Below are 26,646 nucleotides of genomic sequence, written 5' to 3' on the forward strand. Positions count from 1 at the left end.
CGTCTTTGCTTATTGATTTGGCAATGTTCACAAACAAACTAGGTGAGTGCTTTAAAACAGGAAGACTTTGAACCGAATGTCTCTTACTATTCCTGACAATAACACCATAATTTATATGACCAAACCAACCATGCCATAATTCACTATTGTTATGCTGAACTGTGGATGCCTCAAATTTTACAGATTTGCCCCCCCCCTTTTTCACTATTTTCAGGAATACATGATAGTTACTTCCTATCAACTTAGCTTTGTACAAAGTTTCATTTTCATCATCAGTAACTTTAATTTGCCCATTTTTACCATAAAATCTCACTCCATTGATGATCATGGACCTTAGGTCCAGATATTAAATTTCGTCTCAGTTCAGGTGAGTATAACACATCTTTAAGCAAAATAACCGTATCCCCAAATTTCATTTTAACAGTACCCTTTCCATGAATTGGAAAAGTTACCCCATCAATAGCTACTAGCATATTCTCATTTTTCACAGGAGAAAAAGTATCAAACAATTCACGATTTTTACAAAAATGATGAAATGTAGCAGTATCAAATATCCAACTATCATGATTTTCCTCCAAATTGTTAACATTAGCTTGAGCTATAAAATGGGACTGAGCATGGGAATTATTTTTACCTTTACTCAACTTGGGTTTATTCTTACACTTAGGAGATGTTTTATTACTTCTAGATACAGCTGAGGAAACAGAAGAAGCAGGTGAGGGTGATCTGGAAAAATTACCTTTCATTCTACAGTATTTTTGAATATGACCTGGATGGCCACATTTATAACAATTGAGCCCTTTAATCTGCTTAAATTTGGGTTCACAGTGAGTACTTTGAACTTCTATAGTCTTATTGGAATTTTCCCTACCTATCTCTCTTAAGTTAAGATCTGTTTCCTCTGCTAGTATTTCAAGTTCAACATTTTTAAAAATGAACTTTTCATCTGGCCACCTCAAAACATTCTGAACTACTTGATCAAACTTATCTGGAAGGAACCTAAGAAACTGGAAACATATATATACATCTCTTACAGCCTGATTAATATCAGCTAACTGTTCAGTTACGCGTTTTAATCTAGAAGAAAAGAAACTAATACTTTCATTTGGCTTAAATTTAAGTCTAGACCGATAATCTGGCTGGAAGTATTTGGCAAGCGTATTCCATGCCACTACCGGGTCATCAATTTCACTTATCAAGCTTCTATATTCAGGGCTTACATTCATATAAATTAAAGATAATGTCAATCGACTTCTATTTTGATAGTCGGCAATAATTTCTTTTGTAATACCCTTAACATCATTTAAATCAGGACATTTTTCAATACCTTTAACCAAAAGCCATGCATTTTTCTCATTTAAGACAAACTTCATATCTTTGGACCATGTAAAGTAATTACACGCATCAAGTTTAGCAATATTATGCATGACACTAACAGTAGCCATATTTGAATTTTAACAAAAACCGCCCCCCAATCTCTTAAGTCCTAAATTAACTTTAAACTTCAAAAGTCTGCACTAAAAATAACTCAGGGGCTGTGCCCATAACCAAAATGATGCTAAAGCAAAGTTTAAAGTTTATAAAATTAAACATTTAGCAGTAGTAGCAATAAAAGCTCCCTGAGATACTATGTTGTGCAGACATTGAAGACAATAAAAGGTTTTGAACTTAACCAATTTATTAACAATATAATAAGGAATAAAAACACAGAAAATAAATTTCAACAATATCAGATTCTTAGGAAAAATATAATATAACCATCATTCCTCAAATAATATTTTTACCTGGTTTCCAAAAACACTGGCATTCAATACAAATAAAATGTCCTAAACAGTAATTAAGCGGCCTCAAAATGAAGTTGGCTACACATTCAAAAAGTCCATGATCAATGGTCGATAAAACACCTGAAATTTAAATCAAAGTTCTTGAAAGCACTCAAAACTGGCCTAACTCCGTTTACCTTAGTTAAAGACGAGGAATCGCTGCTCACGTATTTTAAATGCCACCTTTATTGAAGAACATGGATGCCGCCCACGGCAGTCACTCACATGGTAGCCTCTGGAACCAAGGAATTTATTCTGGAACAATCATCTTGTGGATATGAACCAAGGAACTTATTCCGAAACAATCATCTTGTGGACAGGTACCAAGGAACTTTATTCAGGAACAGTCATCTTGTGAACAGGAAACAAGGAACTTTATTCACCAGACTGCATGCATCCTTCTGAAGGGGCTGGAAACCACACACCCAAGTGCCAGGAAAGCAGGAACTAGAAGGGTTGAGCCAGAGCGACGCGAGATACTTATAGCAGAAGTAGGCATGACGTCATCTCACGGCAACCAATCAGATATCGGCACGAATCGGCTTTCCAGATGACGTAACATCACGTTTCGTTTTTGCATCTCAATTAGGTTGAAACAGTCCATTTTCAATGCAAACAGTGGCAGTAAGAAAAAGAAGTAGAAGTAACTACTATATTACATTAAAATAAGAACTAAACTAAATAAACATTTCAAGGAGGAGAGATGATGCAGTAAAAGGTTTACAATAAGTTATATTTTCCAACAAATGCCCCCCACATCATCATCTCCGACCTGAAATAAAAACTGAATGCCAGTATCTTTACAAAATTCAAAACAAGAATAAATAAATATCACAATTTCATTCAGAAAAATTTTCCTTTGGGAACATCTTATCCCATTATTCAAAAAATTTTACCATAGCAAGAAAGTCCAACATGTTACAAAACAATACAAAGACATATATATGATCACACACTCATTACTTTTACCCAGGGCCCTGGTCAATCATACAACATTCTACACTATACAGTTTTACATTTACCTAATATCCATCATAATATGACTTATAACATTAGTTTCAAATAAACAAAACTCTTAATTTAAATACACACAAAAACAAATTTCATAAGAAAATTGTTCCACAAAATCTTATCAGGTTAGCGGTTTTGTCATGGGATCAGCCAGATTATCTTTACTTGGAACATATTTTAAATCAAAAATTTCCCTGTTCAATAGATCACGAATGAAAAATAGTTTCACATCTGTATGTTTTGTCCTTGAGTTTTCAATGGGTGATTTTGTAAAACATATAGCAGCCATATTATCAGCAAACAATATTGGTCTTGAAACATAGTTACTTGCAATTCACCAGACTGCATGCATCCTTCTGAAGGGGCTGGAAACCACACACCCAAGTGCCAGAAAAGCAGGAACTAGAAGGGTTGAGCCAGAGTGAGGCGAGATACTTACAGCAGAAGTAGGCATGACGTCATCTCACGGCAACCAATCAGCTATCGGCACGAATCGGCTTTCCAGATGACGTAACATCACGTTGCGTTTTTGCATCTCAATTAGGTTGAAACAGTCCATTTTCAATGCAAACAGTGGCAGTAAGAAAAAGAAGTAGAAGTAACTACTATATTACATTAAAATAAGAACTAAACTAAATAAACATTTCAAGGAGGAGAGATGATGCAGTAAAAGGTTTACAATAAGTTATATTTTCCAACAGATGGACATCGAAATATACTTTCGTTTTGTAGATCCTTTGGGAGCTCCAGCATCAGAAATTCTATTTGACATAATTGAAAGTTCAAGCTTACTTTTATAAAATTGCTCTTACTGTCTGCAAAAAATAATAAGCCGGATCCAATTCGAAGATTAAGGAACAATGCAATCATCAACATCAACTGAAATAGATAATTAGATAATTTTAGCTTATACCGTTCGTTATACATTAAACGCGTACGCGAAAACGTATTCTGCGCTTGCGCAGACGCATATGCGCAGCCGTAAAGGTCTTGCACACACACGTAAACGCCTATGCGCAGAAAGATTTTAACTTTGAGGTCCGGATTATGGGTGTCCGAATTAACGACTTTTGACTTTATATGCATATGCGGATAAAAGCATACACATGTACATATGTGTAAATGCCATGCATATATGATAACTGTGTATATGTATAGATGTACCCATATATCTATGTGTGTTTGAAAATCACAGATTTAAATTCAAGTATATTAATTTATATTTTTTAACGTTCAGCATTGAAGTTTTATTGAAAAACATGAAAGAGATGAAACGTAGTAATATTCCAATTATTGATGATTTTATGCAAAGAGACTAATTCCCCTTATAAAGTCAGGACCTTCTATGATATCAGCAATAATTACTCATGTATTTGCTTTCTATATTTCTTTTATTATAAAGATTTGCAAATCCAAAAAAAGCAAGAAAACAAAAAGTGGAAAATGTATTAAATAAATTTTGCATTCTATAGTTTTAAAGCATTTACAAAGATTCAAAAAAAAAAAAAAAAAAAAAAAAAACTCATTAAATTAACATTTACTCTTTGTTTCCTAAGAGATAATCAAAATTAATATTAATAATTAAACTATAGATAAATATGTATCCTTTTGCTTCAATTTTTTTTCTTATAAGAAACTGTACTCGTTTTGATAACAGTCAGGTCATATCTTCGGTCAATTGAATATTACCTAATGGCACATCAGTGAAGTTGATATATCCTGATGGTTCTTGAAAAGCTCGAATTAAAAGATTCTCTGCTGCAGCTAAATAAAACTTCTGCTTTTTCCTTCACAAGCGTACGCACGTACAACGAACATATGGGCCAGTTTCACACAGAAAGTCCTTTTTTTCCAGAAAGCCCATGAGCGGCCGAGCAATAAAAACCACTGAACATTGGTAGTTCAGTCTGGGATTCAAATTCTGGCTATAGTAGTTTTTGAGGTTTCCCCCATGTGTAACATGTATACGAGCCAGTTTCTTTTAAAACGTCTTCCATGAAGCGTCCCTCCCTTTCCATGTAGTGCCTAATGGCAAAGCACATAATAAATAAATAACAATAAATATAATCCTTAATGATGTTATTTTTCCATATAGGCAAACAGCGCTAGCATAATTTTGCATATTCATATGATCTAATTCCTCTATACTATCTAATTTTATCTATATTACTGAATTTATATTATTTCATATTTTACCAAGATATGGAATTACTTAATCATTTACCGAGATACTGAATTACTTATTTAATATTTTACCGAGATACTGTGTAAACCTTTTAAAATTAAAAATGAAATTGTCGTCACTGTCGTAAATTAATAATGAGAAATTCTATTTTAATAACATTTGTAATTTTAGTATTCCTCACATTCTTGTGCTTAATGAAAATGCAAGCTAAATTCCTGCAGAAGTGACCTGCATAACAGCATCTATATTTTGATAAGGTTATTATAATGATAATTCCAATCTTTTAATGCATATAAAAAAAACTTTGGAATATTTGAATTACGACCAAGGCACAAACAGCTATCTACCCAAGGGAGAAGGGGCTTTCTGGAGGGCTTCTTAAGGGAAATTGATTGGTACTCATGTTACACTTGATGCCTCTTACAGCTAGGTAGTTCAACGAAATGTGAACCAAACCTAGCTATTAGTGTTCATGGGCTTTACTGCTGGACCTCTGGTGGGTCTATATAAATAAACAAATAAAGTTAATAAATCCACTTGAAATTTTATGATATTAGTATGAATTTCAGCAATTTTTCAGTGTCATCAAAATGTGTTTCCCCCTTTTTATTGTAATTTTGTATTTGATATTGCAAATAATACATGCAAAATGAAATGTAATGCAATAAAAATATAATCAATAAAATCTTTTTTATAGTAAAGGAGAATATTAAAAAAAATGAAACATGCTAAAAAAAGCTTTTATGACAAAAACACAAGAATGAACAATGAACAATAATGTAGTGAAAAGATGAAATACAATACAATGGGAAGAAAATCAGTAAATTAAAGAAAAAATGAATGTAAAAGGTAAACAAAATTAATATTGCAAAAATACAAGGGAATTTAGTGTATAAATATAAGCTGTTACATAATGCTTGTAACAAAATGAATGCAAACTGGTGATTTATGTGAGAAACAAATAGTAAAACATCATTTTCGAGTATTAATTAAAAGTTTTAATAAGTACATGTAATTCTAAACTAAATTCGGTTTGAAAACAAATAAAAACTGATAAGACTATGTACTTATTTTAGGCTTACTTAGGAAGTATTTGCTGCGAAGGCGAATTTTCATTAAAACACAGTGTCAAAAATTAATATTCCACCATTCGACAATTATCTGAAAATTAACAAAGACGACCTAAAGGAAAGGTTACAAAATTAGTAGTAGTTTTCCTTTACAATGGCATCTAAAGGGGGTAGAAATGCATTTGGATTACCCGTCTTTTTAAGTGAAACCTTTCCAAGCTTCCCAGTCTTTTAAAGGTTATAAAGGACATGCAAGAAAGTGATGTCATCAAGCCTTCAGCTGGTCCATGGGCATCTCCCATCGTCCTCATCAGAAAGAAAGATGATTCAACCAGATTTTGCATTGACTATCACTGATTGAATGAGGTTATGAAGAAAGGCAGCTATGCTCTTCCTATAATTGAAGACATTCTGAAAACTCTTTATGGAAGCTAGTGGTTTTCGATGCTTCATCTAAAGAATGGATATTTGCAAGTAGAGATACAGCCTGATGACCAAGAAAAGATGGTATTTACTATGGGACAAGGATTTTGGCAGTTCAAGGTGATGCTGTTTGGACTCTGCAATGCCCCGGCAACATTTGAATGCCTCATGGACTCTGTTTTGAAAGGTATTTCCTACAAAGCCTGTGCTATGCCTAGATGGCATCATCATTATCGGGAAGCATTTTGAAGAACATCTAGAAAAATCTTAGAAAAATCTTTTGTTTTAAATTTGCAGAGAGCAGTAATAAAACATTTGAAATGTTATGTCTTACACATCTTGGTGAAAAAGGCCATGCTTCAGTATTTTAGTGGTTGAGCCATATCAGTGATAGTAACTTACGAGTAGCCATTGTGACTGTGGATGTCAATATTGTCAATCTCTGAGCAGAAATAGTAAACAGTAAAGTAATATTAAAATATTCTGAAAATACATTTGCATAGACACCAACAAGGAAGAAAGGTCAAGAAACAGGGGCTTTTGCTCTAGAATAATGTCAGCCCTGTTATTACTTACTGTTATGGCTCCAGCAGCAATATTTGAAATCAGTGGGACAACAATACCTTCTGCATAGTTCAGACTTAATGCCATTGCTTTTTGGCATCCTCATTTCTGAAGAGACTACTGCACCGAAAGAAATTCTCTTCAAAATATGTAAAAAGTGCCTCTCTAAAAAAAAAAACATCTTATTTTATAAGTCACAATAGTTTATTTTATCTGACTGCTATAGCTCTTAAAATCTGTTGGTTAAAGTAGTACTTTGATTGGTAATCGTGTTCGCAATTAGTTTTACCTTTTTTTAAAGATTTTATTTTAAAAATTATTAAAATAAATTAGAAAGGAAATAAAAAGTACTTAAATAGGGCCCTGAATTAAATTTTATCCATCTGCAGCAGCTATGCAGTATATGCTTCCTTATTTTTCAAAGTGAAATTTAAATAAATATTTCAAGAATGTAATATTTCAAGTAAGTTTAACTTTGTTGAAAATTATTTTATTTATGGCATTCACTATTTGGCTTCATTTGATACTTTCTCTCAGTTGCACAGAAGAAGTTATGTTTTATTTAAAATGATATGATTTCAAGATCAGATGAAGAAAAATTATGAGGATAAATCTCACTTACAAAGGATGAATTAGCATGCAGTCTCAGTGAATTTTGGAGATATGTATATCAGAGGATTTTTTATACTAATAAATCAGTCAGACCAGGGCCGGCGGAAGCGGGCCCGCAAGGCCTTCTTTGCAGGCGGGCGCCGACCAGCAAACGACACAGAGCTTTTTTTTTAATGAAAAAGAATGTGCACTTATCGGGGAAGAAGAAAAATATTCCTTGAATGCTTACACAGGACAGGGACCATGGGAGTTCGCACCCCCTCCCAACACGTAACAGAAGGTGTTAGGAGGTGTTGCCCTTCCCCACCTTTCCTCTCCAGCTCATCCATCAATGCCTTGTCACCCATCCGTCAATCTTCAGGGATAGTATCATACAAAGAAGTTCGAGTTGGGAATTCACGCTGTGAGCGAGTTTAAATCTAGGTAATACCCTCAGACGTTGTTCATTACTCACAATGAGCCTTCTGCGCATCTAGTCTAGAAAGCCACGTATCATCTACACATTCCATTTTCGTATTTACTGAGTATCACTGAGTGGTTGGCGAAGAAAATTTTCGATGCACAATAACCTTACTACCATTGGAAAAGAAAAGTCCATTTGATGAAGTACGTTCTTATTTTATTTTACTTAATATAATTTCTATTTATCCTTATTTTATCGTTTTTATTATATTTTTATTTAAAATGTATACAGTGAACTACAGCTTTTTTTTTTCTTGAAAATTTCTGTTTGGGTGGGAAGGGAGAAACGGATTAACCCTTTCTATCAGGGAAAATTTGCCGTTTTGCCATATGTAAGAATGAACACAGGCACCAACTTTTCATATTTTCATGGGAGTTGGAAGGGAGGGCAAGATTTGCATGGACGAAAACGCAAAAGTCTATAGAGAAGTGCTTCTCAACCTTTTTTGGTCCGCTGACCGGTAAAACTTACGAAAAAATTTCGCGGACCAGTGTGTTTTTTCCCTCTTCCCCCCAAAACTTTACAAAGTATTCAAGAATTACTACATAAGTTAATTGTAATATTCTTATTACCATTTGCCTACAATCATATTTAAATATATGTGCCTTTCGTTTCCTTCTTACTCATCCTGGTTATTGATTTTTAATCTACCTATAGTTAAAGAAATAGTAGTTATAGCACAGTATTAAATTCCATGGTTATTAAAAACCTACGCTGATGTATAGTTTTCAGTTGTCCAAGCATGCAGAAGAATGTAAGCAAGATAAAAAGCGAAACCTGACCTAAGACGCCTTAAACACTACGATAGACATTCATCGTTCAAGTAATCAGCGATACTCAAGGCAAACAGGAGCACACTAACTGGTGTACTAAGTGTACAGCACGGCAGGTACCTAGTTGCCAGGTTGTTATATTTTTCATCACCGATCATACACTGACTACCAATAAGTATTTGGACACCTATGCAAATGATGATATCTGCGGTCTCCAGATACGCCACGGACTCCGCCGGTATATATCGTGTAGGAAACGGCATCGGCTTTAGTCGCATGCAAGATGGTTCGGAGCTCTCTGATTTCAAGAAAGGTATAATTATCGGGTATCACAAATGTGGCCAATCCTTAAGGGACATATCTAGCGATCTGAAGTACCCAATATCGACAGTGGCCAATGTGATTAAGAAGTGGAAGGTGAGCGGTGATTGTCGGAATGTGCCCCGAGTCGGCAAACCAACGAAACTGTGGGATAGAGACCGACGAGTGCTGTTCAGAGAAATTCGGAAGAACCACACCCAACCGATAGCCCTCATCCGCGAGGAGTTTCAACAGGCATCCGGGAGTATTGTTTCAATGAATACCATCCGTAAGGAAGCACATCTGCTTGGTTTTCATGGTCGTGCTGCTCGGTTAATGTGGGGAAAAGCACATCGAAATTGGACCGTAGATCAGTGGAAATGGGTTCTTTGGAGTGACGAATCAAGGTTCACTCTTTACCTTTTGGATGGCAGGGTCTGGGTCTGGTGTCTACCTGGAGAACGTCTCCTGCCAGAATGCATTGTGACAACAGTCAAGTTCGGCTGAGGTGGAATTATGGTCTGGGGGTGTTTCTCCTGGAATGGGCTGGGACCCTTGGTCCCCATTCATGGTAAGCTCAACTCCGATGCCTACTGCACTATTTTGGAGGACAATGTGCTTCTTACGTTGTGGCAGTTTTACGGGTTGGACCCCTGTTACTTTCAGGGTGACAATGCCAGTTGTCATGTTTCGACGTTAACGAAGGCTTGGTATGGTGCCAATGGAGTTCATCAAATGGACTGGCCTGCCCAGAGTCCAGACCTGAACCCTATCGAGAACCTCTGGGACGAGTTGCATCGCCGAATTCCGCGGTGCACTACTCGTGCAAAATCGGTGAAGGAACTTCTATGTCTTCTCCAAGCCGAGTGGAAGAAAATAATACTAGCTGTCATACAAATACTTGTGGAAAGTATACCCTGGAGGGTCCACGCTGTAATTACCTCTCGTAGAGGCTCTACCAACTATTGATTTTGAATAAAGTTAGTTTTTCTTTTCTATCACAGGTGTCCAAATACTTATTGGTAGTCAGTGTATTTATTTTATAAACTGGTAAACTATTTTTATTGTAATGCTGCGTGCGTACGGGTTCATTACAAAATGAATGCACAAGTCCGATAAAAAATGAAGAAAATTTATTATTGTCACAACAAATATGATTAAATATCCTCAAATAATCATGTAGTATCACAATATATCACAGTAGTATCTTTTAACTACTCAAACGTTCAAGAGAACTTAATTCAAAACAGCTAAAGAACGCTAATCCGCGAATTTGCTACAATCAACAAGAACAGTTTTCTAAACAAACTCTGAAAACAACAACAAACTAACTAACTCTCGAATTGAGAGGTTTTCCTCCTATTTATATGATTTTAAAATCGCGCGCGAGAATTTCCTAGTACTTTCTCGAAATCAAAAAGAGATATTTATTAAATGTTACATGCACGCGCTCTTGTATTTTCAATTTTCCGACTTAGCTTTCTTTTAATATTCGTCACGCGCTGCACTGCGCGGGAAATAAAACCATTTAATTTACAATTCAACTAACATTAGCTATTTAAATACCAAATCCGTAACAGTGCCTCCTTCCCAAAGACTGCACGTCCCGGGCAGTACAATCCCTGGACAGGAAGCCAAACTTACAATTGTGGCATAAATACAATAAACAACATAAACACTAAATGCAATAACTAACTTAAACAAATCAAAGGCTAAATACAAGTCAAATCAAATACAAAATACAAAACAAATACTAAATACACATTTAGAAACAAAAAGGACCATGGTCTTACACTATTTAGAATTGTTTACATTGCGTACTATGGCCATAGTAATGAGCTAACCTGTCGTAACGAACGACTTTAGGTTTAGAGTTCTAGAGTTCGAAGACTTACGGATCCGAACCACGACGTCATTTAGCCCGTTTAGGACTGTGCACGGACCATCCCAAGATGACTGTAATTTCGGACATAGTCCCTTCTGTCGAGTCGGATTCCACAACCAAACCTTGTCTCCATCGTGGAATTGATGTTCAGTAGCTCTTGTGTCGTATCGGGTCTTCATCTTCTCCGTCGCCAAGTTGACTCGCTCTCGTGCAGAGTTGTGCATCACTTTAAACCGGACCTGGGGATCTTGAATATATTCCTCAGGCGATGAAGGAGCATCCGAAGGACGACCAAACAAGAGATCACAAGGCAGACGAAGGTCACGACCGAAGAGCATCTGTGATGGGGAATAGCCGGTAGTCTCATGAACAGCACTGCGGTAAGCCAGTAAAAACAGTGGTAATTTCTTGTCCCAGTCCTGTTGGTTTCTGGAAACCACTAATGAGAGGTTATTAAGGATGGTTCGATTGAACCTCTCTACCATGCCGTCCGACTGGGGATGCAATGGCGTCGTTTGAGTTTTGTCAATGCCGAGTAGTTTGCATAGTTCTTTGATTACTGCCGACGTAAAATTCCTTCTTTGATATCAACTAGGACCCTTTAAGATATCAACTAGGAGAAATCTATGATGCTCTCTTTGAAATATCCGAAGATGAATGCTTTTCAAACGAAGTGCAACATGAAGCACGAAGTCTGTGTACCAAAATCAAGGATTATAAATTTGTTTGTTCTTTGATAGTTTGGCACGATTTGCTTAACAGAATTAATCCTGTCAGCAAACAAGTGCAAGAAAAGGGTTTGAGTGTTACACTAGCCTTAAAGGAAATAAGTAACTTAAAACATTCATTGTAGAATATAGAAGCGATATCAATTACAAAAGTATTCTTGAGAAAGCCAAAGAACTTAGTGAAGAAGTGGATGGCGAGCTACAATTTAAAACTGTTGAAGAAGTCCGAAGAAGGAAAAAGAAATTTCACTTCGATTACGAACATGCTGACGAATTTCCTCAATGTCCAGAAGAGAAGTTTAGGGCAAATGTCTTTTTTACAATTTTGGATACTGCTTGGACATCATTAAACGAAAGATTTGATTCAATGAAAAATCACTATGATAATTTTAGTTTCCTGGGTAATTTATCAGAAATCGATAACGCAGATTTGAAAATAAAATGTGATAAATTAGAAAAATTGTTACAGTGTGGTGACAATAAAGATATTAATGCAGAAGAACTCTATGACGAAATAGTAGCTTCGAAAGGCATTTATACAGCCTGTTTGAATGACCCATTCGATATTTTGAACTTAATTGTGTCAAATAATTTGTGCTTCCCGAACTTGAAGATCGTACTGAGAATACTACTTAGCATTCCTGTTAGTGTTGCTAGTAGCGAAAGATCATTCTCCAAATTAAAATTGATCAAGACATATTTACGTTCAAGTATATTGCAGGAAAGACTCATATATTTAGCTTTGATTGCCATTGAAAATGAAATCTGTCAAGAACTAGATGCAAAAGAAATTATAGAAAAATTTGTAAATATGAAATGCAGAAAAAATAAATTATTAAATTATTAAAATCAATTTCAACAAATGCTTTCTTCAAAACTTCCTTCTCCTATACAAAAATTTAGAAAAAGGGGGCGACTTCAGGTATTTTGCAGGCGGGCGCCGGATAACCTTGCGCCGGCGCTGAGTCAGACCTGCTCTCCTAATGTGGCACTTACAGATTTCTTTATTTGGAATACTTTAAGGATAATGCCTTAAATAATAACTAGACATGTTATTTCATAAATCAATAATTTGAAATGACTGCAAGGAATTCAATTAATATTTCAGTTGAATTGTGCTCTAATGCATGCATCTATGTCATTTATCATCTCCAAGCATATTTTGCTCTTGAGAATGAAATATTTGATTATTACATCAAAATCATGTAAAGGTACTTTTCTCACGTATGTTTCCTATTACTTCCCGTACATTTGTTGTGAATTTTATTCTTAACCAATATTTTGAGTCCTATCGCTTTCATGTAATTATTTCTGTGCCACTAAAGATTTTTAACGTATTTTTTCTGTATGAAAACCTTTTTATTAACATGTATGTTAATACTTTTTTTCCTGCATATTTGAAAATTTTTTGTAAAATATATTAGAAAATGGTACTTTCATAGTTGTGTTTGTAAAGAAATTTAATGGTATTTGAATTTCATATTATTTTTTAAATAAAGAACACAAAATATTTATTTTAAAAAAAGTTTGCTAATTTATAAGTTTCTTTTACAGAGAGTATTATTTTACTGAAGTTCAGTGGCTTGACAATGATGCTCTTTCAATAACATGGTTAAAACGATCTCAGAATACATCAATAATAAGTATATGTCAAGAATATGATGGTTGGAGCTGCAGAAAGGTATTCATAAATTTATAAAATGGGATTTTTATTTCATATTGATGGAAGTCGCAATAATTTATTTTTTATATATACCTTCTGTATGTCTCAATATGATGTAAATTTTAACTTTTATCAATTTTGACATTATTTAAAAAATTAAATAGCTAAGAATATGAAAAATATGTAAATAGAACCAAATTATATCACTTTATAGCATTCAAAGTACGGTTTAACAATTTTTTTATAAATTAGCCAATGTTTTTTTAAGTATTTACTGGCTTCAAAGAAAATTTCATAGACTTTTCCAAAAAATCTCTTTCATGGAAATGGGATAATCTTATTGTAAAAATTACCAGTGATTAAAAAGATATGAGGAATTTTAAACATTAATTGCACACAAGACTGTCATACTTTTCTTCTGTGTATTTAATTCTTCAGTGAGCAAAAAATGAAAACTTGCAGTAAGTTAATTGTGTATGTTTTAATTTTCGATTCAGTTTATATGAAAGATAACAATTTAGAAATAATGATTCAGGAAATAAGAATAAATTTCCTTAGCGTTTCTTAATATTAAGGGAAAAGTCAACTTTCATAATTATTTCAATTTACAAATATATTTTGTGCTGCTTGAATTTCATCAATGGGTAAAAATCAGCCTTCGTAATTATTTCAATTTAGAAAGATTTTTTATGCTGCAAAAAGTAATTATACTTTTTATTAATTCATGGTGTTATTGTGATGGTACCAGATAAATATATACATTTGCTTGATACCTCTTTTATATAAATTATTAAGTTTCAAGAAAATGGTTAAAACTGCATATTTGCTTCAGATATTTAATTTACTTTCTGTAAATATATTGTCTGCAGAGTATGTATTTTATCTCATTCTGTAACACAATATGATTCACCCTAAGACTTCATTCAACAGAAGTGTTAAGAGAGGGGACATTTTCTAGGCTGAAATTCGAATACAAAATGCGATTTGATTGCTTCCACATATATGCCATTTCATTCATATTCTCGTGGTGCCGTAGTGGATGGATTCTGGCAAAAGCAGTTTCATTCCATTCTCCTTGTCTGTTGACTGGCACCAACTGATGTGGTGTTCACAGTTGCTAAATATTTCATTATCATTTAAATATGATTTTAAATCTTGTCAAGAATTTTGTGACAGTGGGATGCCTTGTTGATTTGCATTCAAGAGGGTGACCTGCAATCTGAGAAAGCACTGTGAGGTATATTAAACATAATTTGTTCAATCTTGAAAAAAAAAAAATAGTTACACAGGTTGTCACAAAACACAAGACTGGCATATTTCCCTTGTCAGAGAATTATAAAAAATAATTAAGCTGATGTTGTATTAGTTGTTAATGAGAGTCACCAATCAATGAACTGTAATAAATGTGTTACTGCTGATGATTTAAGGAATTTTTCTTTCAAAATCCTACCACATTAGGCATTACTTGATATGGACAAAGGATACATTGCTTTTTCAGACTAGAGGATTTCATAGAATACATGAATATAGTCAGGTTGAATCACCATGTTGCTCATTTAAAAATGTATATATATCTCATTAAGACTGTAGTGTGGTGCATCATTTCATGGATAATTATCAGTCGCATGTCAATACTGAAGTGAATCTCAATATCTTTACTCAATTTATGTACCAGCTATATGACATTGAACTACAGAGCAGAGAAAAGTGGCTGAAGCACCAGTACTTCATCAGTGATTTTACAGCTATTGTTCCACTACACTACTGTAACTACTGGATGCACTGTAGGCCCATACCAGAAGCCGGCCCAAAAAGTGATTCACAGATATTCTTTACATCAGTTTTAAACATCTTCACATTGAATATGTAATTACTCATTGATTATATAATTACAAGGTATAAAACGTTGCTATGATCTTAAGAGATGGATATAATATTTACACATAATTACATTAAAACCTCAGATCTCTATATAAATCTTAATATATGGTATGTCGTACAACTCATAACAGCTAGCCATTAAGTTTATGAAAAAGTTACGGTTAGCCATTAAAGTTAATTGTTACTATTTTACAATGGTATAATGCTACTTAGAGCATACTGATATTTTTTTCTGTTCATAATTATAAATTTTTTCTGTTTGTAAAGTATGTATCAATTTACAAATTTTTTTCCTAACTTTTAATAATATTGCACTTCTTGGTTATGAAAATTTTGAAAGATTATAAGATTTGCTAAGATCCTAGCATGGTATTAGTATAGATGTTCATGCTTTCAAATGTTTGAGTTTCAGTCAACATATCTTATACTTTTGAAATGCTTTACAGTGTATAGCAGGGATGTCAAACTCATAGGTACACTTGGGCCAAACAAACAAGGTTTAACTTTAGGCGGGGCGCAAAAAAAAAAATCAATACTCATAGAAACGTAGATTTATTTCGAATAATACAATAATAAACATATATATATATATTTATATAGAAAAGAACAAGAAAATTTTAATGTTTACATCCTGATACTTGACATCTCTTCTCTGCTATTATCTTTCCTATTTCGGGAGAAATTTTGTTTGCAGTGATAACTTTCAACGCTGATCCAAGGTGAGCATCATTAATGCGGTTTCTAATAGGAGATTTATTACCTTTCATGACTGAAAATAACTACTCGCACCGATAAGTGCTACCAAACATGGAAATAATTTCATATGCGAATTTTCGAGTATTTTCAAACTTCGCTGGTAAATATTTGTAAAATTAAGGCATGCCCACTTCAATGAATTTTGCTTTCAAATTTGAGTTGCATTGAATCTCAATCACCTCCATTTGCATATGGCTGGGTACTGAGTCAATACTTATTGAGAAAATCGAAGAAAACAAAAAAAAAAATTTGTCAAGAGAACTAAGCTCATTAAATCTTGTTTCAAATTCAGTTGTTAAATTTGCAATTTTTTCTGCGTATTTCTGATACGAACAAGTATCATCTAAACTTCATTTGTTCATGCTGCACGTCAGGAAATGCGTCAAATCTTCATTTTTAAGTTGTTTTTCCCAAAGAACTAGTTGACATTTGAATGCTTTAATTATGTCAAACATGTTCGTAATGATATGATCTTTTCCTTGTAACGATAAATTTAAATCGGTTAAGTGTTTGGTTATATCAACCAAGAAAGATAAATCTTGTATCCATATTGAATCGTAAAACAAACTTACGTCTTGATTTTTCGTTTTTAAAAACTGACATATTTCTTCTTTCAAATCCCAGAATTATTTGAGAATCTTGGAGCAAGATAACCAAAGTACCTCGGTATAGTAGGACAAACACGAATATTTACTATCTAACTCACTTAAGAAAGCAGTGAATTGACGCTAATTTAAACCTCGAGATCTTATAAAATTTATAACTTTTTTTTATATATGATAAAACACTCTCCATATTTATTACTTTTGTGCATAGAACTTCTTGATGTATAATACAATGCATATGATGAATGTTTGAACAGTGAAATTCACTAAGTTTTTTTCTTAGTAATGCTACGAAGCCCTTGTTTTTCCCGGTTATTGATGGAGCGCCATCTGTAGCTACAGAATTTAATTTTGCCAAAGGTAGATTGTATTTCTGCAGAAGTCCAAAAACACAAGTAAATATATCTTCTCCTGTGGTAGTACCAGGCATCGGTATTAGTTCCAGTAATTTCTCAAAAATGTTAAAATTCTTGTCATAAGAACGAAGAAACACTGCTAATTGAGCTTTGCCACTAATGTCCGTGCTCTCGTCACAGGCAATGGAGAAAGTTTCGAAACTAGATGATTTTGCTTTGATCTGATCACTTAAATTTGCGGCTAAATCAGTAACTCTTTCTGCAACTGTATTTCGAGACAAGAAATTGATTGAAAAGCCTTCACATTTCCAGGACAAACAATTTCTCCAGCTTTCATTAGGCATTCCTTGATGAAATCACCGTCAGTAAAAGGCTTCGAATGTTTAGCTATCAACTCGGACAAGACGTAGCTTGCATGTATCGCCGCTTCACTTTCTTGCAATACTTTACTAAACACGGACTGTTGCTTTTTCACTCCTAACTTGAGCTCTTTCAACTTTTCTTCTCTCATTAATCCTTCGTAATTGTTATATTTCGATTTGTGTTGTTCGTAATGACATTTAATATTATATAACTTTGGTATATTAATAGTATTATTACATATCAAGCAGATTATTTTATCTTTTATTTCACAGCAAAAATATTCTAATTCCCATTTTACTTGAATATTCTATGTTCGTCAGCGATTTTTCGTTTAATTTTACTACCACTTGGTTTTTATATAGACATACTGAATACAAAGGGCTGGAATTACCACGGTTAACATTAAAAAGTTAACAAAAATCTATTCTTTCCACAAGAGATAAATCAAAATGCTGAAATATTTCTTCAAAAATATTCTAAAAATATAACAAAATGTCAAATGTTTAGCAAAAATCAATTCAAAACTGAGAAACTAATTCTATCTCGCAACGAAATGGCTACAAATCAATCACAGCATTAATTAAACAAACAGTTCGCTAGAACTACAACTACTACTGAGATGAGTTGTTTGTTCTCGGCTTTTATAAGCTTTATAATTAATTTCTCGAATATACTGGAAACATCTATAAATATCTGGATTTTTGTGGATGGCAACAGCAATTACGAGATATTTATTTATTAGATATTAAATGCACGCACTGTTCTATTTTTAACCTTCCAACGCAGCTGTATTTTCAAAAATCGTCTGCGTTGCTAAGGCAACATGAAGCAAATCTAATTACAATTCTAAATAAAAAAACTAAATAAATAAAGAACTATGAAATCCGTAACAATATGAATTCAGTAATAATTAATAATAAAGCAAAGTGCATGCACATGCATGCACCAATATATCGTACAAAACTATGATTTGAAAACTGAGACTATGAGTTCGGCCACATTCGGCTATCGGGGGATGCGTACTAGTTCTGAGTGCACGTGTACCCCAAAAGCCGAAGGTAGCTGAATGCAAGCTACTCACACGCATTTGTAATTTAAGTAGTGTGTGTGTCAGCTCGCTGTGAGTAATCCAACAACACTGAATAAATTATTGTTAATTACTTAGGATTAAACTTAGCAGTAAACATTTCATTTTTTTCTTCGTTGATATGTTATTTTATTATTATATATTATTATTTGCCGATATATTGGCCGGGCCGCAAAAATATTTGTAGTGGGCCGCAAATTTGACATCCTTGGTGTATAGCATTCTTAATAAATATGGAAAATAGCTGTGCCATGCTTTTATATATATTTCATTGGATTACAATGTATGTCGTATTGTACAATCTCTTTTAACATGAATTTATCATTTTTATGCAACATAGTGATATAATTTAAACTGATTTATATAAATAGTAATGAACTTAGCTTATTTTTTAAATAATTAAAATAACAACATTAGGGCCAATGAGCTCATTATTATTCAGTGTACTGTCTTGTGGTATAAATTACTGTTTCAAAATGATATCTCATGGATGTAGTTGTTCTCTATATGTTAACTCTTTCGACCGAACTTTTGCATGATTGAAATTTAACTATGAAAAGTAGTTTAATTTAATGTTGACATATTAAAAGAAGCATGATATGAGTTTAAAGTTTTGGACTTTTTTCCGTTTCATGAAAATCTGCTGGGACAGTATGACTCAATTCTATTGTCAACTAGGACTATTTGTACCAATCGTCTAGGATATTGTAATAATAACTTTACAGTGCATGTGAATAAATAATAGATTTAAATGAAATGTACCAAATATTTTAATCTTGCATGACAAGATAAGCATGATATGGTGTAAAGTAGTCTTTGCAAATTGAAACCTGACAACTTTGGCAAATAAACCAGGTTTCTTTAGTCATGTATTTGTTCCCTAATTCCTTAAAAACACTGCAAATGTAATAGCCCATTTAAAAGTGGGTTTTGTTTACCCAACAGGGAATGAAATCTAATCTCTGAAATGTATGTGCCCATTAGGACCGAAAGGGTTAATAATCATATTTTACATGTTTGTAGCAAGTGAGTATACAAAAATATGCATCTTCTTTTAACACTCATCGTAATTCTTAAATTAAACAGAAACTAAATTTCCATAATAATATTATTCGTATAACCATTTTCATAATGTTGCCATAATAACAGTTGCCATGAATTAAGCATGTTATCTTCTTAATTAGACAAATTAAAAAATTTACAGATAACGTATCTAAGTTACACTTCCGTATACCATTTTGGTAAATGTTTCAGTGTTACAACATTATAGTTTTAGGTAAATGTTAATGGCCAGTAGTGGCATTGCTGTTGCAAGATATGTTGGCTTGCTTAATTTTTATATGTTAAATACCTGTTAATTTCAGTAGAATAGTATGCAAAGCAACTGAGGATTCCTAATATTATGGTACCTTAATTGCACTTTTATAAAGTATTTTGCACTTTTTTGCCATGGTCTTGGCAGTTTTACAAAAAATTTAATGTACCACATTTCTAATTAAACTAAAGTGTACCAGGTTATTAGATACATTTGAAAGTGTCACTAAGTTATCCTTTTTTATGTGATTGTGGGTTTTTTTTTTTTCGGGGGGGGGGGGCTTTTGCTAATGACATGCCAAACAACATTATTTTATAAATTATGATTATCGATAAGAGTAGAATGGTAAATTGGGTATGATAGGCTTACTTATCTTATCTTATCAGAAATGTAATAGCTATATCAGGTACCTAAAACCTGAATTTTTTAAGCATCTTCTGATGAATAAATATTTTGTCTATTTCCTGATGCATTGTCATATTCTCAAGGCAATTATCTTGTTTGAACATTTCCTTTTATTTTTAAGATGTTTCAGACAGCTGAATCATTTCTGAAATCTTACATTATTAATGTAAGTTGTGGACTATATAAGATTTACGCAGACATAATATTGTCTTGGTCTATCTCTTCTACTATATGAGAAAAGTCTCTTAATGGAAATTTTTTATCATAATTGAGGAAATTAGACATTTAAAATCAGGTGAAATTTGTGCTTGACATGCAGTATAAGCTCATTTGTGAGCTGGCACTTGAAAATAAAAAGCTCAGAGTCTCCCTTTTTCTCATCAATTATTTAGATTTTGCACAAATTAGTATATGGGGAATGGACCATAGCTGGATAAAAAGATGTTAATAAAGAAGTTATCAGAGACTGAAACCATAGGTGAGAATTTTAAAGAAGTTGAAAGCTTTCTGCCTACTTTTGCATTTTCCCATTCAACATGCAATTTCTTTGATGTAATTTTTCTGAAGCACATCTGCCCTTTCATTTTGGACCTGTCTTCCATGCACTGTTTTTGTCCTGTTGTTCTGGGATATCATAGATTTCTTGCACTATTTATGATTTGTTTTTTACATCATTAGTGGCTTTTCCTGCCACCTGTCTTGCACTGTAGATGGTAATATTTTTTACAATCCTTCAATGGGTTTTATGGATAAAACTCAGCTTGAAAAGCACTGTTGTTGCTTCTCAGATGCTCTTTCCATTATGTTGTATCTCCTGAAAGGAGTGCTATGAATGCACATTTTACTTCCTTTTTTATCTTTGACTCATCTGTGTACACTGTTGGAAATATATGCACATGCACATGCTATATCTGTATCTTCTGCTTTCAAGTGAAGAGGTGGGATTCCTCTTAGTACAGAGCAGAGCAGCTTAGTACCTTTGAGGTAGTCCTGTATGCTTTTGGCTGTTTGTAAGAGGAAGGAGTGTTGAATCGAAGCTAGAAGTCTTCTTCCTTGCTGTCATGGGATGACCCCATACTGGTGCTCCATAGAATATTAGTTTTTCAATCACAGACATTGAATTACAGAATGATAGTGCCAGTGGCATTCTCTTGATCTAAAAGAACTACAAGATGATAGTGCAGCTTGCCTCATTTCCAATACCAGCATGACTTGAGATTCGAAATGTAAAATAAGCAAAGTAATACAGTCAAAAGTCGTTAATTCGGACACCCATAATCCGGAATGATCTATAATCCGGACCTCAAAGCTAAAATCTTTTTGCGCATGCGCCGCGTTGACGCATGCGCATAGGCGTTTTGCGCGTGCGCGCAAGACATTTACTACTGCGCATATGTGTCTGCGCAAGCGAAAAATACGTTTTCGCGTGCGCGTTTAATGTAAAACGGACGGTATAAGCTAAAATTATCTAATTCAGTTAATGTTGATGATTGCGTTGTACCTTAATCTTCGAATTAGATCCGCCTTATTATTTTTTGCAGACTGTAAGAGCAATTTTATAAAAGTAAGCTTGAACTTTCGATTATGTCAAATAGAATTTCCGATGCTGGAGCTCCCAAAGGATCTAGAAAACGAAAGTATGCTTCGATGTCCATCAAACAAAAAACGAATTGCTATAAAAAATGGATAAAGGCATGTCCTTTGTTTATCTAACGGTTCCGAAATCTGTTTGTCAATTTCACTCTGCTCTGCGCGGGGGGGGGGACGTCGCGGCGCCGGCAATGAACTGGAAGTTGATCTGTCAGCACTATCGTTATCTTTAGGGCAGATGTTTTTATTTTATTCAGCTTATAATTCCTTACTAAATGTAGTATTTAATCTCGATGTACTCCGTCTTTGATATGATTTAAATCAAATTCCTCGTCGTTATAAATATCACGAATACAAATCAAATAGTTTTCTGGTTGCAAATTTCTAATTTCGGCTATGCGTAAGGTATGCTTTACGCATGCGCGCGTTGAAAGAAATGTTTAATAAAGTAAACAAATAAACAAATAAATATTAAGCTTCTTTTTTTTTTTGTAAATTTCGATACCCTTTAGATCATAATTGCTCATTATTTTATAAATTACGATTTCATATTTTTAATTTTATAATTTCTGCATGCCATCTTACCAGATTTAAACTGATGATCTATAATCCGGAAAAATCGATAATCCGGAATCGCCGAAGTCCCGACGAGTCCGGATTAAAGACTTTTGACTGTAAAGTATAATAGGAGTAACTCTTAACATGTTGCTCTAAAAGCTGCACCTTGTTGATTAATAAAATCATATATTTTATGTATACTTTTACAATATTTCTGTTACTAACCCAGTTTTATTTTGTGGTTAAAAATGCCAAAATGTTTTTATGAAGGTATGTAATTAATTTAGTAATAGTTTCAAGAAGAATCCACATATCATAAAAGATTAATAATGGTGTTTCTAATTAATGCTAAGTAATATTGTATCTGAAAGAAATATGGGTTCCTTTTTTTTTTTTTTTTTTTACAGAACTTTCAAGTTGACACAGCTGGAAGTGGTTGGGTTGAATTAAATACAAAATCTATATTTTCCTCTGATGAAAAGAATTACTTCCTGCGACTGCCTGGTCCACCAGAAGGTAGTGCTGGACGCTTTAGACATGTTGCTTCTGTGGACATCAAGGTATAACAATATCATGTAAAGATATTTTAGGGTACTTTTTATGATTTTATCATGAAATATTTTTAATATGTGTTAATGTAAAGCTTTCTGTTCTTTTTTTAAATTTATTATTACTTATTTCTTGAACTTAAAAAATATGTTTTTGTATTCTCTAGACAGGATCAAAAACATTTCTGACTAGTGGAAAATATGATATTGTTCGTATTTTAGCCCATAGCATGGATAAGAAAACTGTGTAAGTAATTCAGTTTAGTATTTTTAAACTATAATTAATAAAAATATTTAATAATTAAAAACAGTTCGGGTTAATTCAGAACTCACTAATTCATAATATTAATTAATATGAATGAAAGCTGAAGTTCTGAAAATCTTAATTAAAGAGGGAAAGATGCCCAAAAATGCTTTTAATAATCTGAATTCCTGGTGGTTCAAACTGTTTTGGTAATTTTCATGAGTTCAAATTAATGAGAATCCGTTTAGTTTATTATGATTAGATGACTAGTATTAATTTTTTGTAAAACATTATATATTATACTTATGGTGAAAAGTCTAAATTAAAAAATTATTATTCATAGCTAACTTGTGTAAGGGAGAAAATTATGCTGACCTAAGGCTTTGGAGTGGTTTTTTGCTGAAAAAAAGTAAACTGCATGCTTCTAAGAAAAATTCAAAGACGATTTCGTTTAGGAAAATTTTCATTGCTACATGACTATTAGTTACAAGACACTTTTTACTGTCGCTGGCATTCTGTGCATAGACATTGAAATTTTCAGCATTACAGCGATGAAAGAAAGCATTTACAGGCAATCCTCATCAAATTTTCTTGATGCCAATCTTCCAGTTTCTTCTTTGCTGCATCCTTTTAACAGGAATCCCACACCAGTTGTTGGCTATTCCGATTCTGTTCTTGAAGAGCACAAATTAATTTGTTTTACAGATGGAAGTAAGATGAATGATAAGGTTGGTCTTGCTTCTGTTATTTATGAAGATAAACAATAAAGACATTTCAAACACCAGAATTAATGATAAGTGTTCTGTTTTTCAGGTTGAGTTGCTACGCTTAAACCTTGCTGTGAAATGGATTCAAAATTTGTGGAGTGGTTTGAGATCAATGTGCATTTTAATGTGTATTGATTCTCTTTCTTTGCTTCAGTTATTATAGAAAATTAGTGTTTCAGAGAAACTTGCTGTATAAATTCAGGTATTCTTGCTGTATAAAAACCTTGCAAGATCTTGATGTTGACGTTCATTTTGCTTATGTTCATAGACAATGGGGAAATTTAAAAATGAAGAGAGTTGATGCTCTGACAAAGCTGGCTCTCGTTAAGTCTCCATGTTCCTGTTTCTCATTGGAAGTGCTTTTATAGAAATGATGCTATCTACATTTGGAACAGAGAATATCTGGCCTCACCAAAAGCACAGTGGACCAAAAGATTTTTGCTACGATTTTTCACAGTGGGGGAAGCTGTTTTTTTTCAACAGATTTTAAATTAACTGAATTTTTTACTGGACATGGTGATTTTAAAAGCTATTTAAAGCGATCCGGACTTGCCTTAAGTGCTTTGTGCAGCTGCGGTAGCAGCAGTTAACATGTTAAGCATATTCTTCTTGAGTGCATTTGTAATGTATAGCAGAAGATATTTCTGGCAACTTTGACACACCTGTCTGTATCTTAGCCACCAAATTTTTCTGAACTTTTTCGGCCTAAAGAGACAGTGTCTGCTTTTTGAAATTTTATCCTCAATATAGATATTGAGTTCTATTTATTTTATTTTTTTCCTTTACTTATTTTTAAATTAATTTATTATTTGTTTATTTATTTATTATTAATTTTTACCCATTTGCAGTGCTATTTTACATTTATTTATTTTGATAGTGCTGTAACTTACTTGTGTAAGCCTCTTGGTATACTTCGTGGAACTTGAGGAGTTAAAAAAATTAGAGTTAAAAAAAAAAAAAAAAAGGTTCATTTATTGTGAGATAGGATTCTTATACCAGGCTTTGCCTGTTCATACTTATAAATATATGACAGGCATTAAAAACATTAAGTAGTATAAATGCAATTAAAAATCTTTGAACAATTTATTTAAAAAGAAGAAAATTTAATGATTATTGGCATGCACAATTTAAGAAATAACCAGATTTTCATGTACATATTTGAACTCAAGCAGCCTCAAAATGGAAAAACCAAATTTAAGATAAACCTTTTCTTTAACTTCAGTTAGAAACATAATTGAATAAGCTGATTTTTTCCCTTTACAGCAGGGATGTCAAACTCATAGGTACACTTTGGCCAAACAAACAAGGTTTAACTTTAGGCGGGCTGCAAAAAAAAAATCAATATTCATAAAAACGTAGATTTATTTCAAATAATACAATAATAAAGGTATATATATATTTATTTATTAGAAAAGAACAAAAAAAATTTAATTTTTTACGTCCTGATACTTGACATCTCTTCTCTGCTATTATCTTTCCTATTTCGGGAGAAATTTTGTTTGCAGTGATAACTTTCAATGCTAACCCAAGTTGAGCATCATTAATACGGTTTCTAATAGGAGACTTATTACCTTTCATGACTGAAAATAACTGCTCGCACCAATAAGTGCTAACAAACATGGAAATAATTTCATATGCGAATTTTCGAGTATTTTCAAACCTGGCTTGTAAATATTTGTAAAATTCAGGCACACCCACTTCAATGAATTTTGCTTTCAAATTTGAGTTGCATTGAATCTCGATCACCTCCATTTGCATATGGCTGGGTACTGAGTCAATACTTATTGAGAAAATCAAAGAAAACAAAAAAAAAAAAAAAAAAAATTGTCTTCGAGGGAACTAAAATTATTAAACCTCGTTTCAAATTCAGTTGTTAAATTTGCAATTTTTTCTGCGTATTTCTGATACGAACAAGTATCATCTAAACTTGATTTGTTCATGCTGCACGTCGGGAAGTGCGTCAAATCTTCATTTTTAAGTTGTTTTTCCCCAAGAACTAGTTGACATTTGAATGCCTTAATTATGTCAAACATGTTCGTAATGATATAATCTTTTCCTTGTAACAGTAAATTTAAATCGGTTAAGTGTTTGGTTATATCAACCAAGAAAGATAAATCTTGTATCCATATTGGATCGTAAAACAAACTTACGTCTTGGTTTTTCGTTTTTAAAAACTGACATATTTCTTCTTTCAAATCCCAGAATTATTTGAGAATCTTGGAGCAAGATCACCAACGTACCTCGGTATAGTAGGACAAACCCGAATATTCACTATCTAGCTCACTTAAGAAAGCAGAGAATTGATGTTGATTTAAACCTTGAGATCTTATAAAATTTATAACTTTTTTTATATATGACAAAACATTCTCCATATTTATCACTTTCGTGCATAGAACTTCTTGATGTATAATACAATGCATATGATGAATGGTTGAACCGTGAATTTCACTAAGTTTTTTTCTTAGTAATGCTACGAAGCCCTTGTTTTTCCCGGTCATTGATGGAGCGCCATCTGTAGCTACAGAATTTAATTTTGCCAAAGGTAGATTGTATTTCTGCAGAAGTCCAAAAACACAAGTAAATATATCTTCTCCTGTGGTAGTAACAGGCATCGGTATTAGTTCCAGTAATTCCTCAAAAATGTTAAAATTCTTGTCACAAGAACGAAGAA

General features: G+C 33.2%; 1 protein-coding gene across 8 annotated transcripts in view; it reads left to right on the forward strand.

Annotated features, from left to right (window-relative positions):
* LOC118189660 (prolyl endopeptidase FAP-like) overlaps window positions 1–26,646 on the forward strand; it is a 529,287-nt gene that overhangs the window by 461,400 nt on the left and 41,241 nt on the right. For all 8 annotated transcript variants that reach the window (XM_085819072.1, XM_085819071.1, XM_085819073.1 and 5 more), the window contains 3 exons: window positions 13,392–13,518; window positions 22,824–22,976; window positions 23,132–23,211. In XM_085819072.1, coding sequence (XP_085675198.1) covers window positions 13,392–13,518; window positions 22,824–22,976; window positions 23,132–23,211 — 360 coding nt within the window. The remainder of the gene's footprint in view (window positions 1–13,391; window positions 13,519–22,823; window positions 22,977–23,131; window positions 23,212–26,646) is intronic.

Source organism: Stegodyphus dumicola, chromosome 6 (assembly GCF_044657685.1).
Source record: "Stegodyphus dumicola isolate Sdum_Otavi_A_Nest chromosome 6, ASM4465768v1".
NCBI classification, from domain to species: Eukaryota; Metazoa; Arthropoda; class Arachnida; order Araneae; family Eresidae; genus Stegodyphus; species Stegodyphus dumicola.